The sequence below is a fragment of the Epinephelus fuscoguttatus genome, linkage group LG3 (genome assembly GCF_011397635.1).
Source record: "Epinephelus fuscoguttatus linkage group LG3, E.fuscoguttatus.final_Chr_v1".
Lineage (NCBI taxonomy): Eukaryota > Metazoa > Chordata > Actinopteri > Perciformes > Serranidae > Epinephelus > Epinephelus fuscoguttatus.
The window spans coordinates 48,813,066-48,839,265 of NC_064754.1; the positions used below are offsets into that span (position 1 = coordinate 48,813,066).

Consider the following 26,200-nt stretch of genomic DNA (forward strand, 5'->3'; position numbering starts at 1 on the left):
GTCGCCACGTCCGGCGGCAACACGACCAATCTATAACAACACTTGAGACAGCACAGCACAGCACAGCACAGGGAAAAGTAGGAAGAGTGCATGCGAGAGAAAGACGAGCCCTGTAACGTTAAAGACAAAGAGACAACTGAAAGCCGCCAGAGCCTCATAAAACAACATCCAAGCACAGTTAGGCAAACATTTGTAAGTGTCACAGGGAAATCATGGACTCCATAACAAATAAAAAATTGAGCAATTTTGCTCGGGTTCGGCCCACTTTAAATGCTGCTGTGTTATGCTATGGTGTGCTGGAATTTGTCATTTACGTGACAACGCCTGAACGCAACACAGGCTCGCTCCGCTGTGTGTAGAGTTCCGTGCTGCGCTGCTGTGTGAGCAGCGTGTTTGACTGTGCTCAGTTTGTTGATGGTCATTGACACACTGTCTGTCCATAACAATAACTATGTCAGGTCAGTGCCCCCCTAATATAATGTAGGGGAAACACTGAATCAAGCAAAAAGACTCATGATAGCATTTATTTATTATATTTTATTGTAATTATATTGTGATCGCAAACGCAAATCACGATATTGTCCACCATAATCGCAACCGCACATTTTTATCAAATTGTGCAGCACTACACAGGAGCCAGGAGCGGCTAATGAGTCTGCTAAAACCGTCTGCTCCACGACCAAGACTGGGGATAAGGCCTGATATGAAAACAGTCATAAAATTTTTATCACATCAAAAAGGAGGTTAGAAATTTTTGGTGCACCTTGTCTCCTGGAGCATATTGTCATTTGTGTAGTATAGACAAAGAACCATTTAAGTCCATATTTTCAGAATTTGATTAATACATTTCTTTTAGTTTTGTTGGACTGAATACCACAATCTTGTAGTTGTTAATCCGTAAAATGCATAATGCACTTCCCCTCCTTCTAATTAATTTTTATTTTTTTGCTAAATTCGTAAACGCTAAGAAACAGGAGGAGATCCTATTTATGGAATGTGAAATAACAGTATATCTCCAATGACCATTGCAGTTTGTGGAACAACAGTATAACTCCAGTGCAGTAAATAAGCAAACAAATGAAGCAGATAGCATTAAATATTTAAATTATTTATTGCACAACAGCACATCTTAGTATCTCCTGCCCCCCACCCTCCACACACAAGTGCACGTGTACACACACACACACACACACACACACACACACACACAAAAAGCAGTTTTAAGTTTTCAAGACCAACTAAACCCATGGTGCTGCTAGTGGTTGATATGTTTGCGCTGCTGCACTTAGGAAGTATTATCAAAGCCTGTTTATAAAAAAAGAGGCTCTCTGACATCATAGATTGGGGTGGGGCAGAATGGGCAGCAGGGTGTGCTGCAGGGGTATTCAGTCCAACAAAACTAAAAAAATGTATTCAAATTTTGAAAATATGGACTTAAATGGTTTTTGACTAACACTGATGAAAGACTCAACATGACTTTGACTTGGTATTCATGACTTGAGACTTGACTTTGACTTGAGACAGGTGACTGGAAAGGACTCATCTTTTTTATTTAATATTTGCATTTTTCTAGATATTGAGAAGTTACATTTTGTTTGTCACAAGTTCACTATCTGTATGTATGTGCGCTTGCTTTGTATCCGCGCGCCATGAGATAAAGCTCGTTCGAGATAAGCCAGGACTGCGCAGATTCGATCACCAGCATCACCACACAATGCATGCCAGTTGGTATTGTGTCCAACTTCATCCCGACTTGCTCTGATGTCATACAAAAGTGGACACCGATAATCAAGCGAGAGAGAGAGGGAGGCGGACAGAGTTTTTAGAGTCAGGCTATGCTCTCCACTGGATCTTCCACCGAAGACCCAGAGACCTCTTACCTGATCTAACAGCCCATTGGTTTAGTTGTTGACTCAACAATATGACGTTTTAGATAAACTTTTTCATTTTTGTTGAATTTCAGAGATTTAGAATTTTTGTCTAATTTGAAGGTTTATTCTGTTAACAGGATACATGTTGTGTTGCTCATGGTGACATTTATTTGTCAGAGCCTAAATACATTCATTACAAACTATACGTAGTCAACTGTATATTAACATTGGACTTTTAATTATTGAAGTATTTAGCATCACAGAGACTTGTGGTCTGTGGGATGTGAGGATTATTTCCTCTGAAAATATTAACATTATAGTCAGACACAAACTTATTTAGCCTATGTAGTTGAGGGGACAGATCTGCCCAATTGCTCTGCAGCAGCAAACTTACACAAAGCTGATTTACATGAGAATTCATGTAAAAGGAAAGTTGAACCATGAACATAAATTACACATTGTCTGTAAAGCATTTCAATAAACCAGTCTATCATAATTGAAACAATTGGAGACTGAGAACAAAGTGATATGAGTCTGATAATATTTTAATAAATCGACATCATATCAGACAGGATGTGAGTGTTTCTGTGACTTCCTGTATGGACAGAATCAGAATCAGAAGATCAGAATCAGCTTTATTCAGCAAGTACGTGTGCACAAACAAGGAATCTGACTCCGGTTGACTAGCTCTCAATGTACCAGAATTGACATAAATACTCAAAAGTTAGAAGAAGTGGAATATACAGAAATATACAATATACAAAAAATCTACAAATATGCATCAAATCTAAAAAAAAAATACAGTATACAAGGATGCAAGTGTTGTTTGTCCTGCCACTCTGTGACTGTTAGGAGTTCATCAGAGCGACAGCTTGGTGAGAGAGGGCCCGAGAGATTGTGGTACCCAGAAATCTGAAGGTGTCCACAGCAGAATTCAAATAAACACAAGAAGTTTGTGCTCTAGAGAAAGGATCAGCACTCAGTGAAAAACCTCCTAAGCCCTATGATAAGCTATTATGGCAAGGCTTAACTATACAGACCAGTGAGCAGTGATAACTAACATGTCTTTGGGGTCATCGGATGGGAACCTCCTTTCACCAGTCTTTCGTCTAGTTTGTCCCATGATACCTCCAGGAGGCCAGACAGTGATCTCTGGCATCCCAGAGACACTCCCCTAATGCCAGGTCTCACTGCTCCCCGCACCAACCCAGTAACCTCCTTTACCTTACTTACGCATTGCTTTCTCAGCCCAAACAACACTGCTACCTTCAACCAAAACCCAGGCTCTGTACATGCGAGCTCCAGGTAGAAGCAGTGCTGATACTACCTTTCCTAGCACATTCACCATACTTTATCTCACATGCTACATAGCATAACTCCAATATAAGCTAAAGTTAAAGGAGATAGATAACTCACATGATCAGCAAGCACACTCACCTTGCAGCATGGTCTCAAACAAAAGGGATTCAAATAGGCCACTCCGACACTTAAATAACCTTCCTCTTCCTGGATTTCCTCCTGAGAGGAAGTGGATCTCTCCACTTGATCTCAGTTATGTACTCTGCTTAGTAGTTCCCCCTGCTGGCCCCCAGCTGACATTGTTTCTTTTCACCCAAATCCATTGGCTTGCTCTACCTGCTTCATCTGACATTTCCTTCACTGTCTTCCTTAAACTCTGTCTCCGCACTCCGACTTCCCCCAGGAGCGACACAGCTGATCTTGCTATGAATCCCCTACACCCCACTTCCACTGGACAAATCCTAGTTTTCAGTTTTCACTGCTCAGCTTCTGCTCCTAAGTCTGCATATATAAGCTTTTTTTCTTTCATAGGCTTCTTCCACTGAGTCTTCCCAAGGAACTGTCAGCTCAATGAAATAAACTATCCGTTTACTCACTCAGGGTTCCTGCGGATCCTGAAAAAGCCTTAAAAGCATTCAATTCATTAATGTTAAAATAAGGCCTAAATTGGCATTAAAATGTCTTAACTCAAACTTTCAAAAGTCTTAAAAATGTTAACACGTGGTAAGTACGATTTTATGATTGTAATTAGTCTAAACTATTATACTAAAAATAATAGGTAACATTTATTTTTTAAAAATAATTTGCCAAATAGCAATAACGTCACGCAATCACGAGAGCGGAACCAACAAAACAGTGATGTGTTTGCGGCCGTGACTCTTGGAGCAAGTGCACTTCCTTCATGTAGCAGTCGGATCACGTGGGAAAATGTAAATTTAATGAAAATTGCCTGTCCAACAAAGATTTTTGTGGATGGCTGAATCCGGTACCAGGCAATTTATACGAGGCACGGTTTATTTTGTGCAAGAAATATTTCAAACTCGGCACGATGGTAATAAAGGCAGTGGAGTCCCACATGCACAGCGCGAAACACAAAGCCTCAAAATCAAGCTGTCAACAAACGCCAGGTATTTCCCAGTTCTGTTCTATTCTCGTCTCTACCGTGCCTCCACCCCCATCTCCGATATCAACAACCGGGACAGCAGCACCAAATCTCTCTCTTGTTCGAGATGAACTGCGCCTCGCCTGGAAAGTAGACGAGAGCAGGCGGCCGCAGCGGGTGGTGGTGACAAAAAGCTGCGGTGAAGTCGGACAGTTTCCCGACAGTTTCCAGCAGCCTTCAGTCCGTAGGCTACAGGGAGTCACAGACACACTTACATCCTGTCTGGAATGATGTCAGTTCATTAAAAAAGTGATCAGACCTATATATCAGTTTGTTTTCAGTCTCCAGTTGTTTTAATTATGATAGATTAATTTATTAAAATGCTTTACAGGTGATCTGTAGTTTATGTTCATGGTTTATCCTCCATTTGACATGAACTCTCCTGTAAATCAGCATCATATGAGTTTGACCTGTCCCCTCAACTACACATGCTAAATAAACAGTGCTTGACAATAAGGTTAATATTTTCAGAGGAAAAAAAATACAAGACAAAAGCTTTCATTAAGGCTCAGTCAGATACAGTCAGGGCTTCACATCTGTACACATGTTATTTTAAGAATCCTCACATCCCACTGATCACAAGTCTCTGTGTTGCTAAATACTTCAATAATTCCAAAAAGTCCAGTGTTAATATACAGTAGACTCTGTATAGTTTATGATGAATGTATTTAGTCTCTGATGACTAAACTTCACCATCAGTCACACAACATGTTTTCTGTTCACAGAATAAACCTTCAAATCAGATAAATACAATCTTAATCTCTAAAATTCAACAAAAATTAAAAGTTTATCTAAAACGTCATATTGTTGAGTCAACATCTGAACCAATCAGCTGTTAGATCAGGTGAGAGCCAGGCGGTGCAGTCGGTGGAAAGCAACTGCAGCGCCTGGCTCTAAAAACTGCAGCCACCTCGCTCTCGCGGTTTTATCGCCATCCACTGTTGTAATATGTCAGAGCAAGTCGGGATGAAGTCGGACACAAAACTAACCGGCATGCATTGTGCGCCGATTGCCGGTGATGGAATCTGTGCAGGCCTGGCTCATCTCGAACGAACCTAGTGTTCGGGTGCACACCTACACTAAAAGCAAAGGTACTGTGGTGTCTGAACACCGTGACAAAACACCAAAATTTCCTGGGGAACAACAAGCTTTCCCCCTAAATCTACTTGCATTTCCCAATCACAAGCACCTTCTAGGTGGCCACACCTTTGCCTCCTTACTAATTTATCCCTTCAGTATTTCACCCCCTCATGGACAAACTGAATTGCTAAACTCCTATCCTTAAGACCGTCTGAATTCACCTGTCTTCGTTTCCCTTCGATGCCTGCAGCTAAATATTTCAACACCTGGTTATGTCGCCATGTATATTGGCCTTGTGACAAGCTATCTTTACAGCCTGACAAAATATGCCTTAAGGTTGCAGTACCTGAACACAATGGGCATGATGGGTCCCTATTTAAACACAGTTTTAGGTTCTGGAGGATTGGTAACACATCGTATGTAGCCCCTACCAGGAATCTAATACGATTCTCCTCCATACTCCACAGGTCCCTCCAACTAAGCTTCCTCTTCTCTACACTTTCCCAATTCAACCGCTGTCCCTGTTTAGCCTGGGCCACTACCTTTGCACCCCTTAATATATCCTCCTGTCCACGTATCTGTTCCACGACCAGCTTTCTTTTATCTTTGAGACCTGCTTTATTCCATATAGGCCAAACTGAACATTACCTACAATCTCTGCCTCTGCCTCCTGAACTGCTGACCTTGGGCAGACACTGTGCTGTTGAGGATGGTGAGGCAGTGTCGGGGGCTTCTCCTGAAGTCCACTGTCATCTCCACAGTCTTGAGCGGGTTCAGCTTCAGGTGGTTCTGACTGCACCAGAGGACCATCTGCTCCACCTCCTGTCCACATCACAGTCTTGGATTAGACCGATGACTGTGGTGTCGTTTGCAAATTTCAGAGAAGTTTCACAGAAGGGTCCCCTGAGGTGCAGTCATTGGTATACAGGCAGAAGAGTAGTGGGGAGACAACACACCCCTGGGGGGCGCCGGTGCTAATTGACCGGGAGCTGGATGTGATGCTCCCCAGCCTCACACACTGCCTCCTGTCAGTCAAGAAGCTGGTAATCCACTGACAGGTGGAGGCAGGCACCGTGAGCTGGATGAGCTTCTTGTGGAGAATTTCAGGGATGATGGTGTTGATCACCAAGCTGGGGGTGTAGGTAATCCCTTTGTGTGGTTGAGAGATGTGGAAAGGGCCTTTTCAAACCTGCAGTAGAAGCTGATACTGTCGTCTGCTCATTGGAGGCTTTCCACAGGGTAGGGGGACGGCTGCTGGAAACCGTTGGGAAACTGTCCAACTTCATTGCAGCTTTTTCTCACCGCCTCCTGCTGCAGCCGCCTGCTCTCGTCCACTTTCCAGGAGAAGGCAAGGCGCAGTTCATCTCGAACGAGCCTATAATTTTCAGAGAGCCTTTTTTTAATATATATATATATTTTTTTGGTCTCCTGTTCCTGCTCAGCTCATGTTTGGTTGATTTTAACAGTATGTCATCTCACCTGCTCTCTCACAGCAGCAGGTATGAGGTGTCTTACGTGAGTGAAGTCTGTCACCCTGACCAGAGGGCCGATCTGTTGATTATTTTCTCCTTTAATCAATTGATTGTTTGGTTTGTAAAAAGAAAAAAAAAAAAAAAGTCAGATAAATGTAGTGTAGATAGATAGATAGATAGAACTTTATTCATCTCTGAAGGGAAATTCAACTGTCTAGCAGCTTATAAAAACAGCAACCACACTTCGCCTCATCAACAACAAGCAGTGGTATTAAAATAGACATAAAATAGAAGAAGTTAAAATAAGTGCATAAATAGAAATTGAAATTATAGCTGCTGCGAAGTGATGGGTCGGGTCCGGCCATTTTTAGGCAATTCTGAGCAACAAGCAGAAGAATTGGAAGACATTTAGGAATTTAGCAACACAATCTGCTTTTTGCATCAGCTGAGACTTGAACTCACAACCTCTGAGACTAAGAGTCAATTTCTATCTCACTGAGCTAATTAGACAGTGACAATTCACTTGTAGCTTCACAATTGACTAAGCCAGACGTGCACTCTGAAATTTGCTCCACATCATCTACCGTGACTCTAGAATTTTGTCTTTTTTTTCATGAACATTGAAGATTTATTTACCAAGAATTTGCATGTGTGTTTATAGTACCATTTACAGTCAAACATTTTGATGCACTGTAGGCTCAATTTTTGATAAATCAAAAATCTGAAAAACATAGTTTTTGTAGGACAGTCTGAAGATGCTTTGTAGCAAGTTTGGTGTCAATTGAGCAAAAATTGTGGGAGGAGATAGGTTTAAAAAGTTTTACAGTTTTTGAAAAATGATGAACTTCATAATTTTTAATAGGTTTAAATGTACAAAAGTTTCTTCAGTATTGGGGCTACAGTTTGATGAAAGTTGTGAAGCATGCATGGTTGATTTGTTATGAATTTTCAAAGTTTTGAACTTTAGAGGCTTGCTGTAGCGCCACCATCAGGACTGTTGGCTTGAGTTTACAGCTGAGGATATCTGGCATGAGACTGGACCTTTGTGCAAAGTTTGGTGAGTTTTCACCCATGGGAAGTATGATTTCCTCGAAAGAAGAAAGAAGAATACCTAGGATTACGAGTGTCCTGACAGCTTAGCTGCCCGGACCCTAATTAAATAGAATTGCTCATTCCACAGTCCAGTTGTGGCTAAGGTGATGTGTGTGAGCGACTGGATTCAGGAGGTGTTAAACAGTCTTATTGCTGTGGAGACGAAGGATCTCCTGAAACGCTCTGCAATGCAGTGAGATGAGCCAACTGTTGCAGCTGCTCCTCTGTCGGACTAGTCCCATTTATCATGCAAGAGGACCCCCAGATATTTGTAAGTGTGGACCACCTCAGTGTCCTCCCCTTGTATGGAGACTGGTTGGTTGGGTGACCTCTTTCTTCTGAAACCCACCTTCATCTCCTTGGTTTTGGCTGTGTTCAGGTGAAGACAGCACTTACTGTGCGTTCACACCGGACGCGAGTGAAGCGAATTGCACGCGTGTGACGCGAGTAACGCGCCGCCCGTAACGCCCGAGTTTCGACGCCTGACCATTTTGTTCATTCGCGTAATCGCGTCATTCGCACGAGTAGCGGGAATGATGGAGCTAAGCTAACCGGAGCTAAGCTAGTGCTAACGTTCATAGTACAACCATTCTGCAAACTAATTAAACACACATATTTACAGAACTTACCAAGTCGACCAGTCTCCTCGGCAACTTTCACCCAAGCCTGCTCCTTTTTGTTGCGGTCTCTGTAGAGTAGACACGTAGTATCATATAGCTCCGGGTAGCCGCACACCGCAATGATAAGTTTCTCCTTCATCTCGACATCAACAACGGGACGTTGGGGTGTCAAGACGTCACTGACGACCATGGCAAGATAACCACCATCGCTGCTTTGTTGTTTACCTCCTCTGGAAGTCCCAGAAGCGTCGGAGGGCCAAACGCCGTCGTTTTTGGGTTCACCCTATCCTGCAGAAGCGCATCCAGCTCGGCGAGTTTCACCACCTCCTCCAGGAACTCCGTCTGGATGATAGCCACTTTCAGCGGTAATGTTACTTCAGGCTGACTGGGGCCCAGTTTGAGGACCTGTTGGCGAGGGTTGGCGCCAGGATCTCCGGGCAGGACACCAATTACAGGCTGCTCCATTTCAGCTGCGGAGCGCCTGTCCATCTGTCTCCGGTGAGTAGCAGTTTATTGTTGTTGACACACGCCAGTGACGTCGGGAGAATCTCAATGCTGATTGGCTTTCGCGGTACAGAGTCACGCGAATTCGCCTCAAAAGTTCAATATTTTCAACTCGAGCGATGAGGCGTTGGACGCGAATTTCGCGTCTATCGCGCCGCGTCCATCGCGTCACGCTAAACGCGTCCATCGCGCCGCCCGGCGCGAATTCGCGTCTAATCGCGTCTTTGCATTGACTTTGTATGTAATCTTGACGCGCGAATTTGCGAATTCGCGTTTGGTGTGAACGCACAGTTACTGCGCCAGTTCCTGAAGGCATCAACAAGGCCCATCTTCTCCTGCTCCTGATTGCTCTTGATACACGCCACAATAGCTGTATTGTCAGAGTATTTTGTATGTGGCAGGACTCTGAGTTGTACTTAAAGTCCTCCTTCTGGAGTGTGGACAGGAATGGTGTTAAAACAGTTCCCTGTGGAGCACCAGTGCTGATGAAAATGAAAGTCACAAGAAGTGAATGACTGGAACATAGAAGTAGTGACGCTGTGAGCAGAGCGACGTCTGAACACTTAAGCTGGGCAGATTTGTGTAAAACGTTTGCAAACAAGTGAGGATGGTTCTGATTCTGCCAGTCTGTGAACAAAGTTATGGAGCAACATTGTCATTCATTTGGAGTCGTGTTTCTGGCTACCTGGCTCATGAGTGCCAACGGGGAGGTGACAGTGTGACAGGTGAAGTCGGGCTTGAGCAGTAGGTGTGTTTTCTCCAAAGGACTCGGACAGAGCAGACACCACTGCTTCATTTTCTTATCACTTTGAACACACACAGACAGAGTATTAGTATTAAGGAGGGACATGGGTCCCAAGAAGAATCCGGCGATGGAGGACATCAGTGACATTAAAAAGTCGCTTGAGCTCTTACACAGAGACGGTTAGATGTGATCTCTGTGAAGCAACAAGTGGCTGCGTTCCTCCAGTCCAAGGGAATAAAGTTGGACTGTGACAACATCGAAGCATGCCACCCTCTTCCACGGAGAAACGCCAGTGACAAACCATCCGTCATACTGAGGTTTGTCAATAGAAAACACAAAGCAGCACCACTGAAACAAGGACAGAGGTTACAAGGAACAGATGTATTCATAAATGAGCAAGTGAGGATGGTTCTGATTCTGCCAGTCTGTGAACAAAGTTATGGAGCAACGTTGTCATTCATTTGGAGTCATGTTTCTGGCTACCTGGCTCATGAGTGCCAACAGGGAAGTGATGGTGTGACAGGTGAAGTCGGGCTCAAGCAGCAGGTGTGTTTTCTCCAAAGGACTCGGACAGAGCAGACACCACTGCTTCATTTTCTTACCACTTTGAACACACACAGACAGAGTATTAGTATTAAGGAGGGACATGGGTCCCAAGAAGAATCCGGCGATGGAGGACATCAGTGACATTAAAAAGTCGCTTGAGCTCTTACACAGAGACGGTTAGATGTGATCTCTGTGAAGCAACAAGTGGCTGCGTTCCTCCAGTCCAAGGGAATAAAGTTGGACTGTGACAGCATCGAAGCATGCAACCCTCTTCCACGGAGAAACGCCAGTGACAAACCATCCGTCATACTGAGGTTTGTCAGTAGAAAACACAAAGCAGCACCACTGAAACGAGGACAGAAGTTACAAGGAACCGATGTATTCATAAATGAGCACCAAACGAAACAGAATGCCGGCATAGCCAGAAAAGCACGCCAACTCAGGAAACAAAAAATACAAAACACCTGAACATCCAACTGTAAAATATTCATTAACTAAACGGAACCCCAGAAGAAGCCAAAGTGTTTTGCATCAGAAACATCACAGAGCTGGATGAATATCAATGACTGTTATGAACCGGATGGTACTGTACAGTGATTACCAAGATCTGGACAGATTACAGTGGAATGGACTGTGCTGGACTGGACTCTGAGGTAACAAACACAAGAACACCATGATGACGCACACTGACAGAACTCACACTACATCAAGAGACAAAAATCACATTACACGGAGGATAAGTGAATATGAACAACAGCAACTGAGAACATTTGAATACACGGATCACTACATACTGGACAAGACATAGACCCGGACAGTAACTTCTTTAACACCATAAACAATAACTGTTGTTACTACACTGATGAACAATACAATGAGATCATTAAATCAAAGGGCAAATTATCAATTATCCACTTACATAGTAGAAGCTTATATGCACATTTCAACAATGTCAGTGAGTATCTGCATACATTTGTACAACCATTCCAAATAATAGCAATATCTGAAACATGGGTCAATGACGAAAAGGAAGCAGACTTTTGACTGGATGGTTACGAACTCAGTTACAGTAATAGACAAAACAAGGGGGGTGGGGTAGTGGCTATTTTTGTTTATAAATCCTTAAACATTAAGGTTATCAATGCTATGACAACAGTGGCTGATAATGTACTTGAATGCTTAACAATCGAAGTCTGCAGAGAAAAAAATAAAAATATAATTGTTAGCTGTATATACAGAGCACCAGATTCAAAAATTGAAACGTTCAAAGAATGGATGGAAGGTATGTTTTCTAACAAAAGTAACAAGACTATTTTTATTTTTCAATATTGACTTGTTAAATCATAATAAGCATAAACCTACAGATGAATTTATTGACACAATGTACAGCATGAGCTTATTCCCCAAAATCATGAGACCCAGCAGAATCACCTCTCACAGTACAACTCTTATTGACAATATATTCACCAATGACATTGATAACAATACAGTAAGCGGTTTATTAATAAATTATATTAGTGACCACCTGCCAGTTTTTACAGTCTGTGATCGCACTTTTAGAAATGATTTAGATAATCAAATGGAATACAGACGAGTAAGAACAGAAGAAGCTATGAACACACTAAAATAGGAATTTTTGGAACAGAACTGAGAAAAAGATGTTAACAGTGCATATGAAGAATTCTTAAGAATATTTTGCTCTCTATAAGATGAAAATTGTCCAATTCGAAGATTTAACAAAAAAATAGCATATCATAAGTGTCTATGGATTTCTGAAGGGCTGCAAAATGCCTATAAAAAGAAAAATACACTTTATAGAGATTTCATAAGACAGAGAACTAAAGATGCAGAAAATAAATATAAAAAAATATAAAAACAAATTAACTTGTATTGTAAGGGATAGTAAGAAGGGGTATTTTAAGGGGATATTAAATTATAACAAAAATAATATTAAAGGGCCACTGTGTAAAATGGGTTGAAAACAGTGACATCAGTGGCCAAATTCTAGATTGCAGGGCTCACTCGCTCACCCCTCCTGTCGGGTAAATGACGGTGGGCTCGTAGGGACAAAAAGCCTTGCGCACGGGTTTTTCAGGAGTAGGTCTATCTAGCGATGAGGTGTATGTTTATTTAGAAATCTAAGCCATGTTACGATATTGTAATGAATCCCTAATGAGCAGGAGGCCAGAGGAGCGTTCGGGAAAAAGGCACATTTATTTGAGCACTCCAGAAACTCTGGTAATACTCCACTCCGTCCCAAACTCTGACTCTTCTAGCGTAACACAGACAGTCCATAACTTTACACACAAACTCGTTTACAATACCGAGTGGGGACCCCCCTCCCCTCTCTGCTCCACCAGTCTCCAGCCCGCACACTGACTGACAGCGTAGCCGGTAAACAGAGCTCAGCTGTTTATTTAGCAATATCTCTGGACTATAGTAGCTGCAATGGACAACTTTGAACGTGATTTTGAAGAGTTTCTTGTAGCGGACACAGACCCAGAGCCATACCTGTTTGAGCCGGAGCATACAGATGAGGAACTCCATGTGTTGGATGCTGAGCGGGCCAGAAGAGAGGCTGAATGCACAGAATGGGATTCAGCGCTACTGCTACCATCGTTGGGCAGATATATCACCAGGAGGAAAAGTGCCGCAGAGAGTGCATCACAAGGAGTGAAGTTGCATCTTCTTTTCCTCGCAGATGACGGTTCAGGTTCATTCTCTCCTGTTGCGTGGTAAGTGTGGTCCATTTGCAAACTTTATAACTAAAAAAACTTTTCACTACTCTCTATCAACGAACTACTAACACTCTCTGCTGTTTCCTCCTCCTCCTTCTTCCTTCCTTCCGCTGTCTTCGTTGGTTTATTTATACCCGCGAAACACGTTCTCTGGCTGGCTGGATTGTCCGCTCGGTCTGCCGTACATACATGGCGGCGCAAGATGGCGACCTCTCTAAAGCAAGGCCCTTGCTATGTATATGTATATATATATATATATATATATATATATATATATATATATATGTATATATATATGTGTATAGATGTGTGTATATATATATGTGTGTATATATGTGTATATATATATATATGTATATGTGTGTATATATATATGTGTATATATGTGTATATATATATATGTATATATGTGAATATATATATACAGTACAGGCCAAAAGTTTGGACACACCTTCTCATTCAATGCGTTTTCTTTATTTTCATGACTATTTACATTGTAGATTCTCACTGAAGGCATCAAAACTTTGAATGAACACATGTGGAGTTATGTACTTAACAAAAAAAGCTGAAATAACTGAAAACATGTTTTATATTCTACTTTCTTCAAAATAGCCACCCTTTGCTCTGATTACTGCTTTGCACACTCTTGGCATTCTCTCCATGAGCTTCAAGAGGTAGTCACCTGAAATGGTTTCCACTTCACAGGTGTGCCTTATCAGGGTTAATTAGTGGAATTTCTTGCTTTATCAATGGGGTTGGGACCATCAGTTGTGTTGTGCAGAAGTCAGGTTAATACACAGCCGACAGCCCTATTGGACAACTGTTAAAATTCATATTATGGCAAGAACCAATCAGCTAACTAAAGAACAACGAGTGGCCATCATTACTTTCAGAAATGAAGGTCAGTCAGTCCGGAAAATTGCACAAACGTGAAATGGGTCCCCAAGTGGAGTCGCAAAAACCATCAAGCGCTACAACGAAACTGGCACACATGAGGACCGACCCAGGAAAGGAAGACCAAGAGTCACCTCTGCTTCTGAGGATAAGTTCATCCGAGTCACCAGCCTCAGAAATCGCAAGTTAACAGCAGCTCAGATCAGAGACCAGATGAATGCCACACAGAGTTCTAGCAGCAGACCCATCTCTAGAACAACTGTTAAGAGGAGACTGCGCGAATCAGGCCTTCATGGTCAAATAGCTGCTAGGAAACCACTGCTAAGGAGAGGCAACAAGCAGAAGAGATTTGTTTGGGCCAAGAAACACAAGGAATGGACATTAGACCAGTGGAAATCTGTGCTTCTGCTTCTGCGTCTGATGAGTCCAAATTTGAGATCTTTGGTTCCAACCGCCGTGTCTTTGTGAGACGCAGAAAAGGTGAACGGATGGATTCCACATGCCTGGTTCCCACTGTGAAGCATGGAGGAGGAGGTGTGATGGTGTGGGGGTGTTTTGCTGGAGACACTGTTGGGGATTTATTCAAAATTGAAGGCACACTGAACCAGCATGGCTACCACAGCATCCTGCAGCGACATGCCATCCCATCCGGTTTGCGTTTAGTTGGACGATCATTTATTTTTCAACAGGACAATGACCCCAAACACACCTCCAGGCTGTGTAAGGGCTATTTGACCAAGAAGGAGAGTGATGGAGTGCTGTGGCAGATGACCTGGCCTCCACAGTCACCGGACCTGAACCCAATCGAGATGGTTTGGGGTGAGCTGGACCGCAGAGTGAAGGCAAAGGGGCCAACAAGTGCTAAACACCTCTGGGAACTCCTTCAAGACTGTTGGAAAACCATTTCAGGTGACTACCTCTTGAAGCTCATTGAGAGAATGCCAAGAGTGTGCAAAGCAGTAATCAGAGCAAAGGGTGGCTATTTTGAAGAAAGTAGAATATAAAACATGTTTTCAGTTATTTCACCTTTTTTTGTTAAGTACATAACTCCACATGTGTTCATTCATAGTTTTGATGCCTTCAGTGAGAATCTACAATGTAAATAGTCATGAAAATAAAGAAAACGCATTGAATGAGAAGGTGTGTCCAAACTTTTGGCCTGTACTGTGTGTGTATATATATATATATATATATATATATATATATATATATATATATATATATATATATATATATACACTGAACAAAAATATAAACGCACCACTTGTGTTTTTGCTCCCATTTTTCATGAGCTGAACTCAAAGATCTAAAACATTTTCTATCCACACTAAAGACCATTTCCTCACAAATATTGTTCACAAATCTGTCTAAATCTGTGTTAGTGAGCACTTCTCCTTTGCCGAGATAATCCATCCCACCTCACAGGTGTGGCATATCAAGATGCTGATTAGACAGCATGAATATTGCACAGGTGTGCCTTAGGCTGGCTACAATAAAAGGCCACTCTGAAATGTACAGTTTTATCACACTGGGAGGGGGGGGGGGGGGGTCAGAAAACCAGTCAGTATCTGGTGTGACCACCATTTGCCTCACGCAGTGCAATGCATCTCCTTCGCATAGAGTTGATCAGGTTGTTGATTGTGGCCTGTGGAATGTTGGTCCACTCCTCTTCAATGGCTGCGCCGGGTTGCTGGATATTGGCAGGAACTGGAACATGCTGTCGATATCGCCGATCCAGAGCATCCCAAACATGCTCAATGGGTGACATGTCCGTGAGTATGCTGGCCATTCAAGAACTGTGATTTTTTCAGCTTACAGGAATTGTGTTCAGATCCTTGCAACATGGGGCCGTGCATTATCATGCTGCAACATGAGGTGATGGTCGTGGATGAATGGCACAACAATGGGCCTCAGGATCTCGTCACGATATCTCTGTGCATTCAAAATGCCATCAATAAAATGCACCTGTGTTTGTTGTCCATAACATACGCCTGCCCATACCATAACCCCACCGCCACCATGGGCCACTCGATCCACAGCGTTGACATCAGCATACCGCCCCCCTACACGACGCCTCACATGCTGTCCGCCATCTGCCCTGAACAGTGAAAACTGGGATTCATCCATGAAGAGAACACCTCTCCAACGTGCTAGACGCCATCGAATGTGAGCATTTGCCCACTCAAGTTGGTTACGACAACGAACTGCAGTCAGGTCGAGACCCCGATGAGGACGACGAGCATACAGATGAGCTTCCCTGAGACGGTTTCTGACAGTTTGTGCAGAAATTCTTTGGTTATGCAAACCGATTGTTGCAGCAGCTGTCCGGGTGGCTGGTCTCAGACGATCTTGGAGGTGAACATGCTGGATGTGGAGGTCCTGGGCTGGTGTGGTTACACGTGGTCTGTGGTTGTGAGGCCGGTTGGATGTACTGCCAAACTGTCTGAAACGCCTTTGGAGATGGCTTATGGTAGAGAAATGAACATTCAATTCACAGGCAACAGCTCTGGTGGACATTCCTGCAATCAGCATGCCAATTGCACGCTCCCTCAAAACTTGCGACATCTGTGGCATTGTGCAGTGTGATAAAACTGCACATTTCAGAGTGGCCTTTTATTGTAGCCAGCCTAAGGCACACCTGTGCAATATTCATGCTGTCTAATCAGCATCTTGATATGCCACACCTGTGAGGTGGGATGGATTATCTCGGCAAAGGAGAAGTGCTCACTAACACAGATTTAGACAGATTTGTGAACAATATTTGTGAGGAAATGGTCTTTAGTGTGGATAGAAAATGTTTAAGATCTTTGAGTTCAGCTCATGAAAAATGGGAGCAAAAACAAAAGTGGTGCGTTTATATTTTTGTTCAGTGTATATATATATATATATATAAGCATATCTATAAGGCTACGACAACCAAACGAATTTTATTTTATAGCGATTATACACTTGTATAAACATATTAATGGGTAGAATATTCAGATTCAGATTGAAAATAAACCATGCCAAATATTACACACTGGCCCTTTAAAGGACTATGGAATATACTAAACAACATCATAAAAGATGGCTCTAGACAAAATAATTTACCTAAATTTTTTATTGATAAGGATATTGAAAAGTATAACATGGATGATGTAGCAAATAGTTTTAATGAATTCTTTGTACATGTAGGACTGGAGCTAGCAGGAAAAATTACAGATCCAGGGGCATTAAAGGTAAATTTAAGTTGTTGTTTTTTTTTAAAGATATTTTTGGGGGCATTTTTTAGCCTTTATTTGACAGGACAGACAAGTGTTAAAGGGGGAGAGAGAGAGGGAGTGACATGCAGCAAAGGGTCACAGGCTGGAGTCGAACCCGGGCCACTGCGGCAACAGCCTTGTACATGGGGCACCTGCTCTACCACTAAGCCACCGACGCCCCGGTAAATTTAAGTTTAATAGAGAGAAATACTTGCTTGATGTTTTTGAACGCAGTAAACGAAAATGAAATTTTGGACGTTGTGAAAAACGAGAACAAAAAGTAAGAACAAAAAGTCTACTGATGTCAAAGATAGCGCCACGACTAAAGACAGTCATCAAAGGTATCTCAAAACCATTTGCACACATCTGTAACTTATCATTTCAAACTGGTTCATTTCCACACAAAATGAAAACAGCCAAAGTCATACCTCTGTACAAAATCGGGAACAAACACCACTTCACAAATTACAGACCTGTCTCCTTACTTCCACAATTTTCAAAGATATTAGAAAAACTCTTTAATATCAAACTGGATACATTCTTAGAAAAACATAACTGGTAGAAAATCAAAATGGGTTCAGAACAAAAAAGATCAACATCAATTGCATAGATAGAAGCAATAGAAGAAATTACAAGTGCCATTGATCGGAAGCAATTTACAGTTGGGGTAGTCGTTGATTTAAAAAAAAGCATCTGACACAATCAAGCATGAAATACTAACAAATAAACTAGAAAGTTATGGAATTAGAGGAATAGTACTGGACTGGGTTAAAAGTTATCTGAGTAGGAGACAGCAGTTTGTAAAGCTGGGAAACTGTTCCTCAAAGTGTTTGGACATTACTTGTGGTGTCCCCCAGGGGTCAGTGTTGGGCCCCGAATTCTTCATTTTATATATTATTAAGGATATCTGTAAGGTTTCACGGTTATTGAAATTAATTTTGTTTATATATAACAAAAATCTCAAGAAGCATTGCAATGATAGTAAAGAAGGTTTTGGACCAGAAATCACTCCACACTACTCTATACTGTTCACTAGTCCCAACTTACTTACAGTACTGTGCGGAGATACGGGGCAATAACTACAAAACTTCATTATTATCACTAACAATTCTACAAAAGCGAGCAATACGAATAATTCATGTTAATAATTAATGTTGGGTACCAGGAGTACACAAAGCACACACACTCATTATTTTTACAGTCCAAAATACTAAAATTTACTAACATGATTGATTATCAAACAGCACAAATAATGTTCAGGGCAAAAAAAAAAAAAAAATTTACTGCCAGGAAATATTCAGGAATTATTCAGTGAGTGAGAAGGGGGTTATAATTTAAGGGGTAAATCTAATTTCAAAACACACTGCATACGCAAAACTAGGAAAAGTTTATCAATTTGTGGGGTGAGATCATGAACGGGGTTACTGTGGAGTTGAAGGAATGCACAAATACGAAACAATTCAAAATAATGTACAAAAACATGGTGTTCACTTGGTAGAGGGAGGAAGGAGGTATTGAAAATCACGAGGGGTCATGGGGTTACTGGTTGTTTGGCTGTTTTCTGTGAATTGGCTGTGTTCTATTGTTTATTTTGTTATGTGTATGTGTGTTTTATTTATATATATATATATATATATATATACATATATTATGTATATATGTATATATATATATACATATATTATGTATATATATATACATATATTATGTATATATGTATATATATATATGTATGTATATATATATATATATATATATATATATATATATATATATATGTATATATATATATATATATATATATATGTATATATATATATATATATATATATATATATGTATATATATATATATATATATATATATATATAAATATAAATGTCAATATTCGTGGAGGTATATAGTAATGTATTTGTCACAAATATATTGCGAGAATTATGAAGCTATTTAATAATACATTTTTAAAAAAGTGATTTTGTATTGATATATAACTTAATCTATGATCGACATGGAATATTATATTTTATGTAATTCATGGATAAGGGGTGAGAGTATATAAGTTTTACTTCTTCTCACTCCTTTTCGAATATGTGCATTTTCACCCAGTCTCTTTCATTTATTTTTTTCCTGTTCATTTGTTGCTATGCTTCTGTTATACTTGCTTTCCTTGAATAAACTTATCAAATCAAAACCTGAGGACATACTGAGGTCGCTCTGTCAAGTTGTCTGTTATCCAGGAGGTCAGGAAAAGATCTACTCCCATCCCCTCCACTGGCACATGTGTGACTTCCTCCATCCTCTGGCTCTTTGTGATGAACACTATAATATGTTTTGCTGCCTGATGAAGAGTTGCAGCAGTTACAACCGCTATACCAAATGAACCAGTATACCATCCAGCACTAGTTCAATGATCAGACAAGGTCATTATTGATGTGTCAATGTGATCAATGTGTTTGAGCATGTACAGTAAACACCATATTCTGTTAATGGGAAACCCAGATGTGCTAGCTAGAGTACTCTGACAGAAACAGCAATGTTTACGGAGAATATGAATTACCCACTTTCTCTGTGTTCATGTTAACACCATTTCCCAAATATGATCATAACCGGAATAAGCCTCGTAATCAATGGGTTATTCATGTTCATGTAATGACGCTCATTGTTAACAACAATCGTAGAAAACAGTGACGTTATGTGACTTGTTGTGAAAGTTTTTCCCATGTCACAGAAAGCGGTAAGAGTGAATCTCGTGTTTTGGATGCATTCTCATACTGTCAGTTATGTGTTGGTGTTTTTGTTCTGGTGCTATGCACAGATGTGACACCTACCTGCCCACCAACATTCCTGTGAATCTCTAGGACCCATTAGTTTCCTTGGGACCCAATCAAAGGACCACCTGGGGGTCCCAGTGACTCACTACATGGCAATCCTATCAACATCACTACAAGTTCAATCCTATAATCAGGAATACAGGTTGAACATATACACTAAGCACAAAAAGTAAGGAAATTTGTATTGGTGCAAGACGCATTGTTCTTTGTTGTAACAATGTGTCTTGCACCAAACAGAGTCCTGTTTGGTGCTGTTTCCGTACCAGGAAGTGATATTTCCCATCAGGATGCTCTTAATGGTGCGAGGCCCTGCAAAGACTAGTTTCTTTAGCTGAACGCACTATAGACGCTGCTTTACCCTGCATAAAGGATCTTTACACCACTCACAGCAAAAATAAGAACCATGAAAGATCCCAGATAACAGCCTTTTCCTACTGTTGAGGTTGGTAAGGTATATATTTATTATCATTACACAGTTTTGAATGCACAGGTTGATGCGACTGCCTGATTACATTTCACTGAAATGATATTGTATTCATATTCACTCTAACATTTGATAGATATTAAGCCACAGCCAGCAACCGGTTAGTTTATCTTAGAATAAAGACTGTAAAAAAACCCAAGGAGAAACAGCCAGCTTGGCTCTGTTTAAAGGTAATTAAATTCACCTAAACACCTCCAAAGCTCCTAAGTTAACAAGTTGCATCCCATTTGTTTAGGCAAAGAAGAAAGTGTGTTTCCCAAAATGTGGAAGTATTTTGTAATAACCAAGTAAGAGTACAAATTCAAGATTGAAGCCAGATTTCTATGTTATATGCTTGAACTGTTATTCTCTCTCTCTGTCCTCCTGGTGTAGGCAGGCCAAGGCTGACTTGAGGACAGCCACAGCCAAAGTGGGTGAGATGACCATCTTCTTGCAGAGTGTCCAAGACCAGATGCAAAGACAGGTGAGAGATGATTAAAAATGCGTAGCACAAAAAATATACTGCAGAGGAAAATTTGTTGTCCACCTAAAAGGATTGGGGAGTGTAATTGACAGCTTAATCAGACACTTAATGCTACATTTAGAGCATATCTGTGATTTAGAGTCTGGGGCAGGATTATCTGCACACGGTTCTCAACATGAAGGCGGTTGAACTGGCAGCTAGCAGCTAATGGTGCTAACTAGGGATGCATATTTTTCCTGAAAATTAGACATTATCTATCACAGGAATAGAACCACACAATCCCATGAAAACTTTGTTTTTAAGGCAAATTCAGTTCAGTAAAAAAACATTGCTCATATTTCAAGCAACCATAAATGCAACAAGGGGAAATACCATAAAACTTAAATCAACAGGTTTCATTTTCTTCAATGACTGAGCTCAGGTGGCGTATATTTTGAATGGGTCGCTATATGAGCCTTTAACTCCTTTAACACAAAATTTTACCAGAAGTCCAGCCCTCTGAAAAATGCTCTGAGTGACTGAGTATTACAATGCTCATTTTATGGCACCCAGTATACCAACAGAACTCCTGTCTTTATCCTCTTTTCCACAACTTGGATTTATTTTTATGAACGAAAAATTATTTTGATTGTTGGGCTGTAGGGCACGATAAGAAATTGAGGAATGGACACACAATGGTTTGTGTGTCAAGTTCGTGTGGTTGATTACCCTAGCCTTCAGTTGATGAATTCGGTATGCCAAAAGGAACTTACTGTTTTACTGCTGAGTTTTGAATCCCTGCTGACTCTGAGAATTGCATCCAGGTGGAAGGATTTCAAGGACTTATGTAAGGAGCTTACATATTTCTGAAGTGATGTGTATATGTTATACACATCATCCTATTTGGTTTATGCCTAGAATATAGCTAGTCTAATGAGTTAGTTAAACGCATGATAGTATGTCGGACTGCAGGATGTTTCCACAGCTCCGCTCCCTCGGCCCCTCTCCTTCCCTACATACACACAGGTGACGGTCAGTCAATGAGACTTTTCACATTTAAATCGCGCGATTAATGGAGGTTCTGTAGTGTAGTGTAGTGTAGATAAGTGTACACTGTTTAATAATAATGATTTATTCTATTAAGTGTCAATTTTATTGATTTAACATATTCATTGTTGAGTTTCATTACATACAGTTCCATTAATTAATTAATCAATCAATCAATTTTATTTATAAAGCCCAATATCACAAATCACAATTTGCCTCAGAGGGCTTTACAGCATACAACATCCCTCTGTCCTTTGGACCCTCGCAGCGGATAAGGATAAACTACAAAATAAAATAAATAAATAAATAAAAAAAACTTTAACGGGGCAAAAAAATGGTAGGAACCTCAGGAAGAGCAACTGAGGAGGGATCCCTCTTCCAGGATGGAACATGATAAATTAACAGAAATCCATATGACACAATTAACAGAAAGACAGAGACAGAGGGAGATGCCGGACCGACGGTAATGACAGTAGCTTACAACAACATTAATGAAAGTAATAATATTATAATTATAATTACGGCTATTGTGGTACAATATGTTGAAAGTATTAATATATGATAGTATACATATGTGCCAATAATCATATGTGTATAATAACAGTAGAAGTATGACTAATGATAACAGCAGCAGCAGGAGGCATCTGGCAGGTCCACGGCAGCAGCACAACCACACACGTCACACTATCCAGGCACCGCTGCGATATAAGTTAACCTGTGAGACAGTGGAACACAAAGGCTCTGGAGAAGAAGCCGATTTAATGACATGCAGTACGGCCGAATTAGCGAGATGCAGTAACAGGACATGAGTGTTAGCAAAGGAGAGAGAGAAGGTGCTCGGTGTATTATATTAGGTCCCCCGGCAGATTAGGCCTAAGTCAGCCTAACTAGGGGCTGGTACAAGGCAAGCCTGAGCTGGCCCTAACTATAAGTTTTATCAAAGAGGAAAGTCTTAAGTCTAGTCTTAAATGTGGAGAAGGTGTCTGCCTCCTGGACTGCAACAGGAGGATGATTCCACAGGAGAGGAGCCTGATAGCTGAAGGCTCAAAAGGACTTTTGGAGACTTTACTGTGCATTCACACCAAAAGCGTCATGAGCGCCAGCGGTCGCTCAGGTCGCTGGCATCGCGCTGCCTGGAAGCAGCTCCAGCAGGCGCTTACAGCGGCCGAAGGGGCGGGGCCGGCTGCTGCAGATGTGTCCAACAAGGCTGACACGGCTGTTCACTTTACAAGGATGAACAAATATATCATTTATGTCTTCACTTTGTATTGTCCATGACTTTCATTGCACAATTAAAATAACGCTAATGAACACAGTCAATATAGCCTTTATGAGTCCTTTATAATTATGATTTTACTCTCCTGTTGGCACGTAGGACCACTGAGAAATGTAATTGGTGGTAAATAAGCGGGAACTCATTAATCGCACTTTTGGAAGCCTCCTTTGTACTGCATTGGTGTATTTGCTGAGGAAATACAGGGCCCGGAGCAGTCGGGCCGTCTGGGTCCACAGAGTCCTGCAACCGGGCAACTCCGCGGTGAATTTCACTGGCTCGCACAGCTCCAGGAGAGGCTAGACCTCCGTACCTGAATTCCGGTCTGCAATTGGCTGCTGCTTCGGCAGTGGCGCTGCTCATTTGCATAAAGTTCAGCTTCTCTCAACTTTACAAGTACCCTGCATTCTCAGAGCGCAATGTTCTGGTGGGATAATATGGCAACATGAGGTCTATTAAAGAGTTCATTTAGTAGAGCTACCTATAGGATTTTAAATTCAATTCTGGAGAATCTGAGCCTAGAGTTCTAACACATGGTAACAAAATTAGTGGACAAAAGACTTCTGCCTTTTCGGGTCAGATAGGCCTAAAGTGTGGACAAATTCTTCTGCATCTTTTCGGGTCAGGATAGGCCTAATTTTCACAATATTACACAGATGAAAAAATGCAGTCTGTGAGGTTTATTTTAAATGGAAATTAAAAGACAAATCTTGATCAAATATTACTCTGAGGTTTCTTAGTGTAGTGCTGTCAGTACACATGCCACTGCATTCTGAATTAGTCTTTGGATTGGTCTGAGCACAGAACCTTGTGGAACTCCAAAACAAACTTTAGTATGTAAGGATTCATCATGAACATGAACAAACTGAAAACAATAAGATAAATACGATTTAAACCAGCTTAGTGCAGAACCTTTTTGGGCCAATTAAATGTTCCAGTCTCTGTAGCAGAATTTGATGGTCAATTGTGTCAAATGCTGCACTAAGTTCTAATAAAACAAGTACAAAGACGAGTCCTTTGTCTGAAGCAATCAGAAGATCATTTGTAATTTTAACTAGTGCTGTCTCAGTGCTGTGATGCACTCTAAATCCTGGCTCTGAAATTCCTCAAATAAATTATTATCATGGAGAAAGTCACACAGCTGGCGTGTGACTACTTTCTCAAGGATCTCTGAATGAAAGGGAAGATTAGATATTGGTCTATAGTTGGCTAACACATTTGGATCCAGGGTGGGCTTTTTTAGAAGAGGTTTAATTACAGCTACCCTAAAGGACTGTGGTACATAGCTTGTTAATAAAGATATATTGATCATGTCTAATAAGTGAATGTTAACTGAAGGTAAGACTTCCTTAAGTAGCCTAGTTGGGATGGGGTCTAAAAGACATGTTGATGATTAGATAAAGAAATCATTGCGGTCAGTTGTTGAAGAGAAATCGGGGAGAAGCAATCTAAATATATATTAGGTCATACAGCTGTGTCTGAGGGCAAATAAGTACTATCTGAGGACAAGAGGTCATGAATTTTGCCTCTAATAGTTAGAATTTTGTCATTAAAAAAACTCATAAAATCATTACTGCTAAGGGCTAAAGGAATTCAAGGCTCAATAGAGCTGTGACTCTCAGTCAGCCTGGCTACAGTGCTGAAAAGAAATCTGGGGTTGTTCTTATTTTCTTCTATTAATGCTAAGTGATAGTTTGCTCTGGCATTGCGGAGGCACCTCTTATACGTTTTGAGACTGTCTGCCCAGACAGACAGTTCCAGTTTGGTTAATCGCCAGTTCCTTTCAAATTTTCGTGATATTTGTTTTCACTTACAAGTTTGAGAGTTGTACCAAGGAGCGAACTTTCTTTGCTTTGTTAACTTATTTTTAAGAGGTGCTACAGGGTCGAGTGTTGTTCGAAGCAAACCTACGGCGCTATCGATAAGATGATCAATTCGAGAGAGTTTAAACTTACTAAAGGACATGGTATATATATTTAACGACGATGGAATCATGTCCTTAAATTTTGTGACAGCAGCAACATCTAGTATTGTAACTGTTGCTGAGTGGCATGTAATCGAGTAAGAAGGAATCAAAAGTAATTAAATAATGATCTGATAGCGAGGGATTCTGTGGAAAGACTGTTAGGCAGGGGTGTAAAAAGTACTGAAATATTCTACTCAAGTAAAAGTACCTTTACTTTGATGAAATTCTACTTAAGTACAAGTAAAGCTACCCATCGAAAAAATCTACTCAAGTAAAAGTAAAAAGTTGTTGGTTTAAAATGTACTTAAAGTAGAAGTTACTTAGTTACTTCCAACAACTTGATGGGGGTCACTCCTATGCAGTGCAAGAATGGTCCAGGGGTCATAAATCCAATCCAAAAACTGGTTATGATGAACCATAGAATTCAATTCAATTTAGGGCTGCACAATATCATTAGAGCATCACCATTGCAATGTGTTCTTGTGCAATAGTCACACTGGGCCTCATTCACTGTGCGTGGAAATGTTCTTACTTTGCGCACAAAATAAGTGCATACGCAAAATCACCGTGGGATTCATGACACCGGCCAATTTTGTTCTCACCACCTTGCATATGTGTGTGAATCAGAATTATTCTAAATTGACAGGCCCGTGCTCGCAATTTGTGATTAGCATACTACCGCGCCCCTATTTCTCCATATAGGGAAACCACTTGCCTAGCGGTTACACAAGGAGAGAAGTAAATTTCACAGTTTGTTATAAGAGATGGCGCCAAAAGGCAAAAAACAAAAGAACTTTACAACCACAAAAATAGAAACAATTGTGTCCGAGGTGGAAGCCAGAAAAGGAATATATTTCCAGAGTGTCTCCTCGGGGGTGACCATGTTAAAAAA

At 41.0% G+C, this 26,200-nt stretch overlaps 1 protein-coding gene across 5 annotated transcripts in view; it reads left to right on the forward strand.

The window, feature by feature from the left end:
• The window catches only part of sclt1 (sodium channel and clathrin linker 1), a 165,772-nt gene that overhangs the window by 16,858 nt on the left and 122,714 nt on the right, over positions 1-26,200 (forward strand). For all 5 annotated transcript variants that reach the window (XR_007449044.1, XR_007449043.1, XM_049572847.1 and 2 more), the window contains exon 11: positions 20,953-21,043. Coding sequence is in view for 3 of the 5 variants with exons in the window: in XM_049572847.1 (XP_049428804.1) it covers positions 20,953-21,043 (91 nt within the window). In the remaining 2 variants the exon portion in view is untranslated. The remainder of the gene's footprint in view (positions 1-20,952; positions 21,044-26,200) is intronic.